The sequence below is a fragment of the Lonchura striata genome, chromosome 2, assembly GCF_050655825.1.
Source record: "Lonchura striata isolate lonStrDom1 chromosome 2, ASM5065582v1, whole genome shotgun sequence".
Taxonomy (NCBI): Eukaryota; Metazoa; Chordata; class Aves; order Passeriformes; family Estrildidae; genus Lonchura; species Lonchura striata.
The window spans coordinates 155,995,215-156,010,625 of NC_140704.1; the positions used below are offsets into that span (position 1 = coordinate 155,995,215).

A 15,411-nucleotide genomic window follows, 5' to 3' on the forward strand; every position below is an offset into this window, starting at 1 on the left:
TATTGGGGGTTTATTGGGGTTTTATTGGGGATTTTATTGGGGTTTTTTTGGGATTTTGGGGGATTTTATTGGGGATTTTATTGGGGATTTTATTGGGGTTTTTTGGGGATTTTTTGAGATTTTATTGGGATTTTTGGAGGATTTTTTGGTGACTTTTGGCGATATTTGGGAATTTTCTGGGATTTTTTTTGGCGATTTTTTGGGATTTTTTGAGGGGGTTTTAGATATTTTGGGGGAGTTGGTGGATGTTATTGGGGTGTTTTTTTTATTTTTGGCGATTTTGGGGGGTTTTTTGCATTTTTGGGGAATTTTGTATTTATTTTTTTTTTAATTCTTGGGGATTTTTTTGCCTTTTTTGGGGATTTTTTTTTTTTTGAGGGCTTTTTAGGGAATTCTGGTTTGTTTTTTTTTTTTGGGGGGTGGCGATTTTTTGTGATTTTTTCGGGGGGGGGGTTGGGTGGTCCCAAAGCTGAGGAAAGGAGAGAGAAAATGGCGGCGTGAGAGATTCCCACAAAAATCCCAAAATTCTCCCCAAAATCCCAAAATTCTCCCCAAAATTCCCCCAAAAATCCCAAAATTCCCACCTGGATCACCAGAATTCCCCCCAAAATCCCCCCCAAATTTTTCCCTAAATCCCCAAAATTCCCCCCAAAATCCCCAAAATTTTCCCCAAATTTTTCCCTAAATCCCCAAAATTCCCCCCAAAATCCCCAAAATTTTCCCCAGATTTTTCCCTAAATCCCCAAAATTCCCACGTGGATCCCAAAATTCCCACGGGGATCGCCCAAAATTCTCCCCAAATCCCCAAATTCTCACAAAAATCCCCAAATTCTCCCCAAATTCACAAAATTCTCCCCAAAATTCGCCCCAAATCCCCAAATTCTGCCCAAACCCCCAAAATTCTCCCCAAATCCCCAAAATTCTCCCCAAATTCCCCCCAAAATCACCACAGGGATCCAAAATTCTCTCCAAATCCCCAAAATTCTCCCCAAATCCCCAAAATTCCCACAGGGATCCCCCAAAATTCCCCCCAAATTCTGCCAAAAATTCTCCCTAAAATTCCCCCCAAATCCCCAAAATCCCCCCCAAAATCCCCCCCAAAATCCCACAATTACCACAGGGATCCCAAAATTCTCCCCAAACCCCCAAATTCCCCCCCGATATCGCAAAAATTTCCCCCAGAATTTTCCCAAAAACCCCAAAATTCTCCCCAGATCCCCTCAGGGACCCCCAAACCGCCCCCCCAAGATGGCGCCCCCCTCTCACCTCCCGCCCGCGGCCCCCGCCGCTCCCCGTCCGTACGGCAGAGCCACTTCCGTGTTTCCGCGTGCCGGTGACCAATCAGCGCGCTGAACCCGCTTAAGGGGCGGTATCCTTTCTTCTAATTGGTTATTAGAGCTGTCTATCAGCATTTTTTTTAGTTCTCATTGGCTTAAAGCTAGATAGGCGGGTGCTGTAATATATAAGCATTTCTATTGGCTTTCGGTTCTGTCAATCACTCATCCCTGCCTTCCCATTGGCTGGCGCTCGGCGGGAGCGCGCGATTCGCTCTGAGGTGGCTTCGGGAGCCGCCATCGATCCCAAACCCCAAATCCCGACCCCAAATCCCGAATTTCCCAACCCCAAATCCCGAATTTCCCACCCCAAATCCGGCCATGGAGCGGCGGCAGGAGCTGAAAGTGCTGCTGAAGCGCTGGGAAGGAGAATTCCTGCGGCAATGGCGGCGCAAACCCAGCCAGGTGCTGCTGAGGGGGGACAATTCCTGAGGGGGAAATTCCTGAGGGGAACCCTGGGAATTGGGGTTGAGCTGTTTTGGGGGGTTTGGGGGTGTCTTTGTGGAGATTTTGGGGTCTCAGGGGGTCTTTGAGGTGGTTTGGGGGGGGGTCCTGGTGGTTTTGGGGTGATCTTGGAGAAGTTTGGGGATTTTGGGGTGGATTTTGGGGGTTTTGGGGAGGCTAAAGGGGTCCCTGCACTGGGGGGGGTGTTGGTTTAGGGAGGTTTTGGGGCTGTTTTTGGGGAGGTTTGGGGGTTTTTAGGGAGGTTTGGGGGTTTTTGGGGAGGTTTGGGGGTTTTTGGGGAGGTTTAAAGGGTCCCTGGATTGGGGGGAGTCGATTTTTGGGTGTCTTTGGGGTGGTTTTGGGGTGGTTTTGGGATTTTTGGGGAGGTTTTGGAGTTTTTTGGGAGGTTTTTGGGGTGACCTTAGGGTGGTTTTGGGATTTTTGGTTTTTTTTTTTTTTTTTTTTTTTTGTTTTGGTTTTTTTTTTTTTTTTTTTTTGTGGGGTATTTGGAGTCTTTTGGGAGGTTTTGGGGTTTTTGGGGAGGTTTGGGGGTTTTTGGGGAGGTTTAAAGGGTCCCTGGATTGGGGGGAGTCGATTTTTGGGTGTCTTTGGGGAGGTTTTGGGGTGGTTTTGGGATTTTTGGGGAGGTTTTGGAGTTTTTTGGGAGGTTTTTGGGGTGACCTTAGGGTGGTTTTGGGATTTTTGGTTTTTTTTTTTTTGTTTTGGTTTTTTTTTTTTTTTTTTTTTTTTTGTGGGGTATTTGGAGTCTTTTGGGAGGTTTTGGGGTTTTTGGGGAGGTTTGGGGGTTTTTGGAGAGATTTAAGGGGTCCCTGGATTGGGGGGAGTCGATTTTTGGGTGTCTTTGGGGAGGTTTTGGGGTGGTTTTGGGATTTTTGGGGAGGTTTTGGAGTTTTTTGGGAGGTTTTTGGGGTGACCTTAGGGTGGATTTGGTTGGTTTTTTTTGGTTTTTGTTTTTTTTTTGGTGGGGTATTTGGAGTCTTTTGGGAGGTTTGGGGGTTTTTGGGAGGTTTTGGGTGGATCTGGGGTGGTTTAAGGGGTCCCTGGATTGGGGGGAGTTGATTTTGGGGTGTCCTTGGGGATTTTGGGGTGATCTTGGGGTGGATTTGGGGTCTGAGGGTGTCCTTGAGATGGTTTGGGGGTTTTGGAGAGATTTTGGGGTTTTTGGGTTGGTTTTTGGGGGTCCTGGATTGGGGGGAGTTGTTTGAGGGGGGTCCTTGGGATTTTTGGGGTGACCTTGGGAAGGTTTTGGGGCTGTTTTTGGAGAGGTTTTGGGATTTTTGGGGAGGTTTAGGGGGTCCCTGGACTGGGGGGAGTTGGTTTGGGGAGGTTTTGGGGCTGTTTTTGGGGAGGTTTTGGGGTTTTTGGGGAGGTTTTGGGGTTTTTGGAGAGTTTCAAGGGGTCCCTGGAGTGGGGGGAGTCGATTTTGGGGTGTCTTTGGGGAGGTTTCAGAGGTTTTTGGGGTGACCTTGGGGTGGTTTTGGGTTTTTTTTTTTTTGGGGGGGGGTATTTGGAGTCTTTTGGGAGGTTTTGGGGTTTTTGGGGAGATTTTGGGGTTTTTGGGGTGGTTTTGGTGTCCTTGGGGTGTCTTTGGGGTTTTTGGGACGGATTTGGGGTTTTTGGGGAGGTTTTGGGTGGATCTGGGGTGGTTTAAGGGGTCCCTGGATTTGGGGGAGTTGATTTTGGGGTGTCCTTGGGGATTTTGGGGTGATCTTGGGGTGGATTTGGGGTTTTTGGGGAGGTTTTGGGATTTTTGGGGTGGATTTGGGGTCCTTGGGGTGGATTTGGGGGTCCTGGATTGGAGGGATTTGGTTTTGGGGGGGGTCCTTGGGGTTTTTGGGGTGTCCTTGGGAATTTTTGGGGGTTTTTGGGGTCCTTGGGGAGGTTTTGGGGTTTTCTGGATTGGAGGGAGTTGATTTTGGGGGATCCATGAGAATTTTGAGGTGTTTTTGGAGAGGTTTTGGGAACTTTGAAGAGGTTTTGGGATTTTTGGGGTGGTTGTGATTTTTTTTGGAGTGGGGGGAGTTGGTTTAGGGGCGTTTTTGGGGTGTCCTTGGGGTTTTTTCGGGGGTCTTTGGGGAGGTTTGGGATTTTTGGGGTGTCTTTAAGGTTTTTGGGATGGATTTGGGGTTTTTTGGGAGATTTTGGAGTCCTTGGGGTGGTTTAGGGGGGTCCTGGATTGGGGGGAGTTGATTTTGGGGGGTCTTTGGGATTTTTGGGGTTTTTTTGGGGGTCTCTGGGGAGGTTTTGGGGTTTTGGGGGTGGTTTTGGGGTGGATTTGGGATTTTTGGGGGATTTTGGAGAAGTCTTGGGGAGGTTTTGGGGTTTTTGGGGGGGTTTTGGGGTCCCTGGATTGGGGGGAGTTGGTTTTGGGTGGTTCTTGGGTTTTTTGGGGTCTTTGAGGTGGTTTTGGGGTGGTTTGGGGTTTTTGGGGTGTTTTGGGGAGGTTTTGGTGTCCTTGGGGTGGATTTGGGGTCCCTGGAAAGGGGATTTTTGGTTTATGGGATTTTTGGGGTGTTCCCGAATCTTTGGGGCCGTTTTTGGGGTGTCTGGGGGGATTTTGGGGTGGGCTCAGATCCAGGAGAGCCTCAGGAGGGTCCTGGGAGGGGTTTTAGGGCCCAATCCAAATTTTCCTTCCAAAAAAATCCCAAAATTCCCACTAAAAAACCCTAAAAAACACAAATTCCCACCAAAAAAACCCCAAAACCCCAAAAAAGCCCCAAATCCCCACCAAAAAAAAAAAAAATCCTCAAAAAACCCTGAAAAAACCCAAATTCCCACCAAAAAAAAAACCCAAATCCCCCCAAAATCCCCAAATCTTCTCGCAGCCAATGGGAACAATTCCCAAATTCTCATTTTTTGGGATTTTTTTCCCTTCCAGGCCGACATCAAAGAAGCTCCAGAGGAAATCAAGGGTGAGTTCCCCCAAAATTCCCAAAATTTTTCCCCCAAATCCCCAAATTTCTTCCCAAAATCCCCAAATTTTCCCCAAAATTTCCCTCCAAATTCCCCAAAATTCCCAAATTCCCCTCAGATCCCCAAAATTTTCCCAAATTTCCCCAAAATTTCCAAATTTACCCCAAAACCTTCAAAATTCCCCAAAATTCAAAATTTTACCCCAAAATTTCCCAAAACTCCCAAATTTCCCATGAAACCCCCAAATTTCTTCCCAAAATCCCCAAATTTTCCCTCAAAGTCCCGAAAAATTCCCAAAATTCTTTCCAAATGTTCCCGCAGAATCCTCAAATTTCCCCAAAAATCCCAATTTTAGCCCAAAATCCCCAAATTTCCTCCCAAATCCTCAAAATTTCCCCCAAAATCCCAAAACCCCAAAACTTCCCCAAAAATCCCAATTTTACCCCCAAATTCCCCCCAAAACCCCAAAACTTCCCCAAAAATCCCAATTTTACCCCCAAATTCTGAACATTTTCCCATAATGTCCAAATTTCCCCCAAAAATGCCCCAATTTTTTTCGTATTTCCCCAAAATTCCCAATTATTTTTCTAATTTCCCCCAAAATTCCCAATTTCCCCCGATTTCCCCCCAAAATGCCCAAATTTCCCTCAAAATTCCCAAATTTTCCCCAATATTCCCAATTTTTTTTCAAATTTTCCCCAAATTTCCCCCAGAATTTCCCCCAAAATTTCTCCCTAAAATTCCTTTTTTTTCTCTTTTTTCCCATTAAATTCTCAAATTTTTCCTAAAATTTCTCCCAAAATTCCCAACTTTTTTTCAAATTTCCCCCAAAATTCCCTGAAAATTCCCAATTTTTCCTCTTTTTTTCCCTTAAAACTCCCAAATTTCCCCCAAAAATTTGTCCTAAAATTCCCAAATTCTTTTCAAATTTCTCCCAAAATTCCCAGATTCCCCCAAAATTCCCAAAATTTCCCGAATTCCTCTCCCCAGCTCAGTACCGGGAGTTTTGGGCGCTGCGGCGCCAGGACGGAGCCGCCGGAGAGTCCCAAAATTCCCAAAATTCCCAAAATTCCCCAAAATCCCAAACGACCACGAACGACCAACAGGTACCAAGAGGGGGGGGGGAAATTTGGGAATTTTGGGGGGAAATTTGTAAATTTTGGGGGGATTTGGGGAATTTTTGGGGTCTTGGGCTGGGATTTTATGGGATTTGGGCTCAAATTTTGGGGATTTTTGGGATTTAGGATTGGGAATTTTGGGATTTGGGGTTGGGATTTTTGGGGGATTTTTTTGGGGATTTGGGGTTTAGGGTTGGGGATTTTGGGAATTTTGGGATTTAGGCTGGGAATTTTTGGGATTTTGGGATTTAAGGTTGGGAATTGTTGGGATTTTGGGAATTTTTGGGATTTAGGGTTGGGAATTTTGGGGGATTTTTTTGGGATTTTTGGTTGCGAATTTTGGGGATTTTGGGCTTTTTTGGGGGGGGTTTAAGATGGGAATTTTTGGGGATTTTGGGGGTTTAGGATTAGGAATTTTTGGGATTTTTTTGGGATTTGGGGTTTAGGATTGGGATTTTTTGGGATTTTGGGCTGGAATTTGGGGGATTTTTGGGATTCTGGGCTGGAATTTCGGAGATTTGGGGGATTTTTTGGGATTTTGGTGTCATTACAGGTAGAAGATTCAGGATTTTGGGGCTCCCACCTGAACCGGGCCCCGAAAATTCCCGGAAAAAGCCGGAAAACCCCGACGGGAATTTCGGAGATTTTTGGGATGAAGCTCAAAGCCAAACTGGGAACAGCTGGGAAGGTCGGGAAAGGGGGAAAAGGGAAAAAATTTAATTTCCTGGGGGGGTTTTGGGGCATTTTACAGCCCAAAATTTGGGATCCCCCAAAATTAGAGACCTCCCAAAATTTGGAGAATTGAAAATTGGAGAATCCCAAAATTTGGAGAATTGAAAATTGGAGAATCCCAAAATTTGAAGACACCAAAAGTTGGAGAATCCCAAAATTCGGGACTCCTGAAAATTGAAAAACCCAAAATCAAAGACCCCAAAAATGGAGAATCCCAAAATTTGGGATCCCCCAAAATTTGAGACCCCAAAAACCAGAGATCCCAAAATTAGGAATCTCCAAAAATAAGAGCCCTCCCCAAAAAGTTGGAGAATCCCAAAATTTGTGACCCCCAAAAATTGGAGACCTCAAACTCAGAAACCCCAAAAATTGGAGAGTCCCAAAATTTTGGACCCCCCCAAAATTAAAGACCCCCAAAATTGGAGACCCTAAAAATCAGAGACCCCAAAAATTGGAGAATCCCAAAATTTGGGATCCTGAAAATTTGAGACCCCAAAATTCTGAGAATCCCAAACTTCAGAGAATCCCAAAATTTGGGATCCCCCACAATTAAAGACCCTGAAAATTTGAGACCCCAAAAGTTGGAGAATCCCATAATTTGGGAATCCCCCAAAAATTGGAGACCCCCAAAAATCAGAAACCCCAGAATTTGGAGAATCCCAAAAGTTGGAGAATCCCAAAAATTGGGACCCTGAAAATTTGAGACCCCAAAAGTTGGAGAATCACAAAAGTTGGAGAATCCCAAAATTTGGGACCCTGAAAATTTGAGACCCCAAAATTTTGAGAACCCCAAACTTCAGAGAATCCCAAAATTTGGGATCCCCCAAAATTTAGGAACCACACAAAATTGGAGACCCCAAGATCAGACACCACAAAAATTGGAGAATCCCAAAATTCAGAGAATCCCAAAATTCGGAACACCCAAAAGATGGGAGACCCCAAAATTAAAAATCAGATACCCCAAAAATTGGGGAATCCCAAAAATTTGGATCCCAAAAGTTGGAAAATCCCAAAATTTGGGACCCTGAAAATTGGAGAATCCCAAAATTTGGAACCCCCTGAAAATTTGAGACCCCCAAAAATCAGAAAATCCCAAAATTTGGGACCCCCCCAAAATTAAAAATCAGAAAGACTCCAAAAATTGGGGAATCACAACATTAAAATCCCCAAAAGCTGAAGAACCCAAAATTTTGAGAATCCCAAAATTCAGAGAATTCCAAAATTAAACACCCCAAAAATTGGAGATCCCAAAATTTTGGGACCCCAAAAATCAGAGACCCCAAAAGTTGGAGAATCCCAAATTTTGGGAATCCCCCAAAAATTGGAGACCCCAAAAATCAGAAGCCCCAAAATTCAGAGAATCCCAAAATTCAGAGAATTCCAAAATTAAACACCCCAAAAATTGGAGATCCCAAAATTTTGGGATTCCAAAAATCAGAGACCCCAAAAGTTGGAGAATCCCAAATTTTGGGAATCCCCCAAAAATTGGAGACCCCAAAAATCAGAAGCCCCAAAATTTTGAGAATCCCAAAATTCAGAGAATTCCAAAATTAAACACCCCAAAAATTGGAGATCCCAAAATTTTGGGACCCCAAAAATCAGAGACCCCAAAAGTTGGAGAATCCCAAATTTTGGGAATCCCCCAAAAATTGGAGACCCCAAAAATCAGAAGCCCCAAAATTCAGAGAATCCCAAAATTCAGAGAATTCCAAAATTAAACACCCCAAAAATTGGAGATCCCAAAATTTTGGGATTCCAAAAATCAGAGACCCCAAAAGTTGGAGAATCCCAAATTTTGGGAATCCCCCAAAAATTTGAGACCCCAAAAATCAGAAGCCCCAAAATTTTGAGAATCCCAAAATTCAGAGAATTCCAAAATTAAACACCCCAAAAATTGGAGATCCCAAAATTTTGGGACCCCAAAAATCAGAGACCCCAAAAGTTGGAGAATCCCAAATTTTGGGAATCCCCCAAAAATTGGAGACCTCAAAAATCAGAAGCCACAAAATTTTGAGAATCCTGAAAGTTGGAGAATCCCAAAATTTGGGACCCTGAAAATTTGAGACCCCAAAATTTGGAGAATCCCAAAATTTGGGACCCTGAAAATTTGAGACCCCAAAATTTTGAGAATCCCAAAATTTGGGATCCCCCAAAATTTGGGACCCTGAAAATTTGAGACCCCAAAAGTTGGAGAACCACAAAATTTGGGATCCCCCAAAATTAAGGACTCCCAAATTTGGAGAATCCCAAAATTCAGAGAATCCCAAAATTTGAAACCCTAAAAATTGGTGACCCCAAAATTTGGGAACCCCCAAAATTAAGAACCCCAAAACTCGGATTTGGGATTTGCAATTCCAAAGCTGAAAAAATTTGGGATTTTTTCCCCTCCAGGAGCCGCCTCTGACCCCTCGCAGGACCCCAAATCCCGAGAAACCCCCAAAAGTTGGAGAATCCCAAAATTTGGGACGCTGAAAATTTGAGACCCCAAAATTTAGAGAATCCCAAACTTCAGAGAATCCCAAAATTTGGGATCCCCCAAAATTAAAGACCCTGAAAATCACAGACCCCAAAAGTTGGAGAATCCTATAATTTGGGAATCCCCCAAAAAATGGAGACCCCCAAAAATCAGAAACCCCAAAATTTGGAGAATCCCAAAAGTTGGAGAATCCCAAAATTTGGAGAATCACAAAATTTGGGACCCTGAAAATTTGAGACCCCAAAATTTTGAGAATCCCAAACTTCAGAGAATCACAAAATTTGGGATCCCCCAAAATTTAGGAACCACACAAAATTGGAGACCCCAAGATCAGACACCACAAAAATTGGAGAATCCCAAAATTCAGAGAATCCCAAAATTCGGAACACCCAAAAGATGGGAGACCCCAAAATTAAAAATCAGATACCCCAAAAATTGGGGAATCCCAAAAATTTGGATCCCAAAAGTTGGAAAATCCCAAAATTTGGGACCCTGAAAATTGGAGAATCCCAAAATTTGGAACCCCCTGAAAATTTGAGACCCCCAAAAATCAGAAAATCCCAAAATTTGGGACCCCCCCCAAAATTAAAAATCAGAAAGACTCCAAAAATTGGGGAATCACAACATTAAAATCCCCAAAAGCTGAAGAACCCAAAATCAGAGTCCCCAAAATTTTGAGAATCCCAAAATTCAGAGAATTCCAAAATTAAACACCCCAAAAATTGGAGATCCCAAAATTTTGGGACCCCAAAAATCAGAGACCCCAAAAGTTGGAGAATCCCAAATTTTGGGAATCCCCCAAAAATTGGAGACCCCAAAAATCAGAAGCCCCAAAATTTGGAGAATCCCGAAAGTTGGAGAATCCCAAAATTTGGGACCCTGAAAATTTGAGACCCCAAAATTTTGAGAATCCCAAAATTTGGGACCCTGAAAATTTGAGACCCCAAAATTTGGAGAATCCCAAAATTTGGGATCCCCCAAAATTAAAGACCCTGAAAATTTGAGACCCCAAAAGTTGGAGAACCACAAAATTTGGGATCCCCCAAAAGTAAGGACTCCCAAATTTGGAGAATCCCAAAATTTGGAGAATCCCAAAATTTGAAACCCTAAAAATTGGAGACCTCAAAATTTGGGAACCCCCAAAATTAAGAACCCCAAAACTCGGATTTGGGATTTGCAATTCCAAAGCTGAAAAAATTTGGGATTTTTTCCCCTCCAGGAGCCGCCTCTGACCCCTCGCAGGACCCCAAATCCCAGGAAACCCCCAAAAGTTGGAGAATCCCAAAATTTGGGACGCTGAAAATTGGAGACCCCAAAATTTAGGGAATCCCAAACTTCAGGGAATCCCAAAATTTGGGATCCCCCAAAATTAAAGACCCTGAAAATCACAGACCCCAAAAGTTGGAGAATCCCATAATTTGGGAATCCCCCAAAAAATGGAGACCCCCAAAAATCAGAAACCCCAAAAGTTGGAGAATCCCAAAAGTTGGAGAATCCCAAAAATTGGGACCCTGAAAATTTGAGACCCCAAAAGTTGGAGAATCACAAAAGTTGGAGAATCCCAAAATTTGGGACCCTGAAAATTTGAGACCCCAAAATTTTGAGAATCCCAAAATTTGGGATCCCCCAAAATTAAGGACCCTGAAAATTTGAGACCCCAAAAGTTGCAGAATCACAAAATTTGGGATCCCCCAAAATTAAAGACCCTGAAAATTTGAGACCCCAAAAGTTGGAGAACCACAAAATTTGGGATCCCCCAAAAGTAAGGACTCCCAAATTTGGAGAATCCCAAAATTTGGAGAATCCCAAAATTTGAAACCCTAAAAATTGGAGACCCCAAAATTTGGGAACCCCCAAAATTAAGAACCCCAAAACTCGGATTTGGGATTTGCAATTCCAAAGCTGAAAAAATTTGGGATTTTTTCCCCTCCAGGAGCCGCCTCTGACCCCTCGCAGGACCCCAAATCCCGGGAAACCCCCAAAAGTTGGAGAATCCCAAAATTTGGGATGCTGAAAATTTGAGACCCCAAAATTTGGAGAATCCCAAACTTCAGGGAATCCCAAAATTTGGGATCCCCCAAAATTAAAGACCCTGAAAATCACAGACCCCAAAAGTTGGAGAATCACAAAATTTGGGAATCCCCCAAAAATTGGAGACCCCCAAAAATCAGAAACCCCAAAATTTGGAGAATCCCAAAAGTTGGAGAATCCAAAAATTTGGACCCTGAAAATTTGAGACCCCAAAATTTGAGACCCCAAAAGTTGGAGAATCCCAAAAGTTGGAGAATCCCAAAAGTTGGAGAATCCCAAAAATTGGGACCCTGAAAATTTGAGACCCCAAAATTTGAGACCCCAAAAGTTGGAGAATCCCAAAAGTTGGAGAATCCCAAAATTTGGGATCCCCCAAAATTAAAGACCCTGAAAATTTGAGACCCCAAAAGTTGGAGAATCCCAAAATTTGGGATCCCAAAACTTGGGATTCTCCAAAATTAAGGACTCCCAAAATTGGAGAATCCCAAAATTTGAAACCCTAAAAATTGGCGACCCCAAAATTTGGGAACCCCCAAAATTAAGAACCCCAAAACTCGGATTTGGGATTTGCAATTCCAAAGCTGAAAAAATTTGGGATTTTTTTCCCTCCAGGAGCCGCCTCTGACCCCTCGCAGGACCCCAAATCCCGGGAAACCCCCAAAAATCTCCGATTCCCAAAATTTACCGAATCCCGAACCACCGAAACCACCGGATCTCGACGCCGAAACTTCTCTGCCGGAAAAAGATCCCGAAAATTCCCCGGAATTCCCGGATCCCGTCCCCAATCCCGGATTTCCCCCGGATTCCGGAAGGTTCCGGCAGCTCCGGCGGAACGTTGGGCGAACTTTGGCTTCTCTGGATCCCGGCTGGATCCGGCGCTGCGAGGAAATCCTGGAAAACCCTCGGGAATTCCCGGCAGATTTCGGGAATTTTGGGAAGAAACGGCCCCGGGACGGCGCCGGCGCCGCGGCGACTCCGGCCAAGCTCCGCAGAATTCCCGGAATTTCGGCTCGGGAAGGGGAGGAGGAGGAAAAATCCCAAATCGGAGCCGCGGCGGCGCCGGATCCGGGCGGAAAAATCCGGTGGGAGGAAGAGGAGGAGGAGGAAGAGGAGGAAGAGGAGGAGAGAAAAGGCAAAGCCACACGCAAAGCTCGGTGAGTCCCGTTTTTCCTCGGTTTTCCCAATTTTTTCTGGCTTTTCCCACTTTTTTCTGAGTTTTCCCGTTTTTTGTTGGCTTTTCCCACCTTTGTTCCCAACTTTTCCCCCACTTTTTCTACCTTTTTCCAGCCTTTTCCTGGTTTATTTCAAATTTCCCCAGGTTTTTTTGTTTTGTTTTGTTTTTCCTACCTTTTTCCTGGTTTATTTCCTCTTTTCCCAGGTTTTTTCCTTGCTTTTCCCACTTTTTCCCCACTTTTTCCCCAGATTTTCCTGCCTTTTCTCTGCCTTTTCCCACTTTCTTCTGCTTTTTCCCAACTTTTTTCCAACCTTTTTCCTGACTTCTTTTACACCTTTTTCTGCCTTTTCCTGCCCTTTTCCTGCTTTTTTCCATTTTTTCCTGCCTTTTCCCACCTTTTTTCTGCCTTTTCCTCACCTTTTGCTGGCTTTTCCCACCTTTTTTTCTGAATTTTCTGGCTTTTTCTCTGCTTTTTTTCTGTTTTTTTCCAGCCATTTCCCACCTTTTTCCTGCCTTTTTCCTGGTTTATTTCCTCTTTTCCCAGGTTTTTCCTTGCTTTTCCCACTTTTTTCCCAGATTTTCCTGCCTTTTTTCTGCCTTTTCCCACCTTTTTTCCCACCTTTTTTCTTCCTTTTCCTGCCTTTTTTTACACCTTTTTCTTGCTTTTCCCGCCTTTTTTCTGTCTTTTCCCATTTTTCCCTGCCTTTTCCCACCTTTTTCCTGCCTTTTTCCCACCTTTTGCTGGCTTTTCCCACCTTTATTCTGCATTTTCCAGCTTTTTCTCTGCTTTTTTTCTGTTTTTTTCCAGCCATTTTCTGGCTTTTTTCTGCCTTTTTCCCACCTTTTTTCCAGCTTTTTCTGTCTTTTTTCTGCCTTTTCCCACCTTTGTTCCCAACTTTTCCCCCACTTTTTCCACATTTTTCCAGCCTTTTTCCTGGTTTATTTCCAATTTTCCCACTTGCTTTTTGTTTTGTTTTGTTTTTCCCACCTTTTTCCTGGTTTATTTCCTCTTTTCCCAGGTTTTTTCCTTGCTTTTCCCACTTTTTTCCCACTTTTTTCCCAGATTTTCCTGCCTTTTTTCTGCCTTTTCCCAACTTTTTCCTAACTTTTTTCCACATTTTTCCTGCCTTTTTTCTCACCTTTTTCTTCCCTTTCCTGCCTTTTTTTTTACACCTTTTTCTTTCTTTTCCCGCATTTTTTCTGCCTTTTCCCACCTTTTTCCTGCCTTTTCCCATTTTTTTTCTGTCTTTTTCTGCTGTTTCCCACTTTTTTCCTGCCTTTTCCAGCTTTTTCTCTGCTTTTTTCCTGGCTTTTTCCTGCCTTTTCCCACCTTTTTCCTGCCTTTTCCCACCTTTGTTCCTGATTTTTTCCAGCCTTTTTCCTGGTTTATTTCCATTTTCCCCAGTCTTTTCCTGGTTTTTCCTGCCTTTTCCCACTTTTTCCACTTTTTTTTCTTGCTTTTCCCGCCTTTTCCTCGGTTTACTTCCACCTTATCAGGTTTTTTTCAGCTTTTCCTGGGTTTTTTCCAGCTTTTCCTGCCTTTTTCCTGATTTATTTCCTATTTTCCTGGTTTTTTTCATGCTTTTCCCACTTTTTTTTCAGATTTTCCTGCCTTTCTCCTGGCTTTTCCCAGCCTTTTTCCCAGTTTTTCCCACCTTTTTCCAGCTTCCCGCCTTTTTTCCAACTTTACAAGCTTTTCCCCCATTTTTTTCTGGCTTTTTTCCATTTTTCCAAGGTTTTTTTTTTCCCCAGCTTTTCCAAGACTAGAGAATCCCAACATTTGAGACTCCCCAAAATTAAAGATCTCAAAACTGGAGATCCCAAAAATTAAAGCCCCTAGAAATCTGAAAGAATATCAAAATTAAAGCCCCCCCAAAAAAAAATCCCCTCAGAAATCCCCAAATCCCCTCAGAAACCCCAAAATTCTCAGAAATCCCCCAAACCCCTCCAAAATAAAAAAAAAAATCCCCTCAGAAATCCCAAAAATCCCCTCAGAAACCCCAAAAATCCATTCAGAAATCCCAAAAAATCCCCTTAGAAACACCAAAAATCCCCTCAGAAATCTCCAAATATCCCAGTCCCTAAATCCTCTCAGAAACCCCAAAAATTCCTTCAGAAATGCCCAAAATCTCCTCAGAAAACCCCAAAATCACCTGAGAAACACCAAAATCTCCTTAAAAATCCTCAGAAACCCCAAAAATCCCCTCAGAAATCCTCAAATCCTCTCAGAAACAACAAAACTTCCCTGAGAAACCCCAAAAATCTCCTCGGAAATCCCATTATGCCCTCAGAAATCCCAAAAATCGTCTCAGAAACCACAAAAAACCTCTCAGAAATCCCAAAATGGCCTCAGAATCCCCAAATCCCCTCAGAAATCCCCAAAAACCTCTGGGAAATCCCCAAATCCCCTCAAAAATCCCAAAAAATTCCCTCAGAAATCCCAAAAATCCTCTCAAAAATTCTAAAAAATTCCCTCAGAAATCCCAAAATCCTCTCAGAAATCCCAAAGATTCCCCTGAAAAACCCCAAACCCCCCCAAGAAATCCCAAAAATCCTCTCAGACATCCCAAAAATCCCCTCAGAAACCCCCAAAAATCCCTTCAGAAACCCCAAAATCCTTTCAGAAATCCCAACAATTCCCTCAGAAATCTCAAAAATCCCAAAAAAATTCCCTGAAAAACCCCAAAAATCCCCTCAGAAACCCCCAAAAATCTCCAAAAATCCCTTCAGAAACCCCAAAATCCTTTCAGAAATCCCAAAAATTCCCTCAGAAATCTCAAAAATCCCAAAAAAATTCCCTGAAAAACCCCAAAAATCCCCTCAGAAATCCCCCAAAATCTCCAAAAATCCCTTCAGAAACCCCAAAATCCTTTCAGAAATCCCAAAAATTCCCTCAGAAATCTCAAAAATCCCAAAAAAATTCCTTGAAAAACCCCAAAAATCCCCTCAGAAACTCCAAAAATCCCCTCAGAAATCCCCAAAAATCTCCAAAAATCCCTTCAGAAACCCCAAAAATCTCCAAAAATCCCTTCAGAAACCCCAAAATCCTTTCAGAAATCCCAACAATTCCCTCAGAAATCTCAAAAATCCCAAAAAAATTCCCTGAAAAACCCCAAAAATCCCCTCAGAAACCCCCAAAAATCTCCAAAAATCCCTTCAGAAACCCCA

At 43.4% G+C, this 15,411-nt stretch overlaps 2 protein-coding genes across 7 annotated transcripts in view; one reads left to right on the top strand and one right to left on the bottom strand.

Annotated features, from left to right (window-relative positions):
- Positions 1–89: 89 nt before the first annotated feature.
- LOC146768506 (uncharacterized) lies at positions 90–4,652 on the bottom strand. The gene is made up of 3 exons (XM_085574124.1): positions 4,636–4,652; positions 1,267–3,050; positions 90–469 (listed from the first exon to the last, which is right to left on the bottom strand). Exons 1-2 carry the CDS (start codon positions 4,650–4,652, stop codon positions 2,033–2,035), a joined length of 1,035 nt encoding a protein of 344 aa, XP_085430250.1. The 3' UTR covers positions 90–469; positions 1,267–2,032.
- The window catches only part of RECQL4 (RecQ like helicase 4), a 65,656-nt gene continuing 51,848 nt past the window's right edge, over positions 1,604–15,411 (top strand). For all 6 annotated transcript variants that reach the window (XR_014953175.1, XM_085572702.1, XM_085572706.1 and 3 more), the window contains exons 1-5: positions 1,604–1,739; positions 4,678–4,711; positions 5,703–5,818; positions 6,384–6,518; positions 11,682–12,223. Coding sequence is in view for 5 of the 6 variants with exons in the window: in XM_085572702.1 (XP_085428828.1) it covers positions 1,656–1,739; positions 4,678–4,711; positions 5,703–5,818; positions 6,384–6,518; positions 11,682–12,223 (911 nt within the window). In the remaining variant the exon portion in view is untranslated. The remainder of the gene's footprint in view (positions 1,740–4,677; positions 4,712–5,702; positions 5,819–6,383; positions 6,519–11,681; positions 12,224–15,411) is intronic.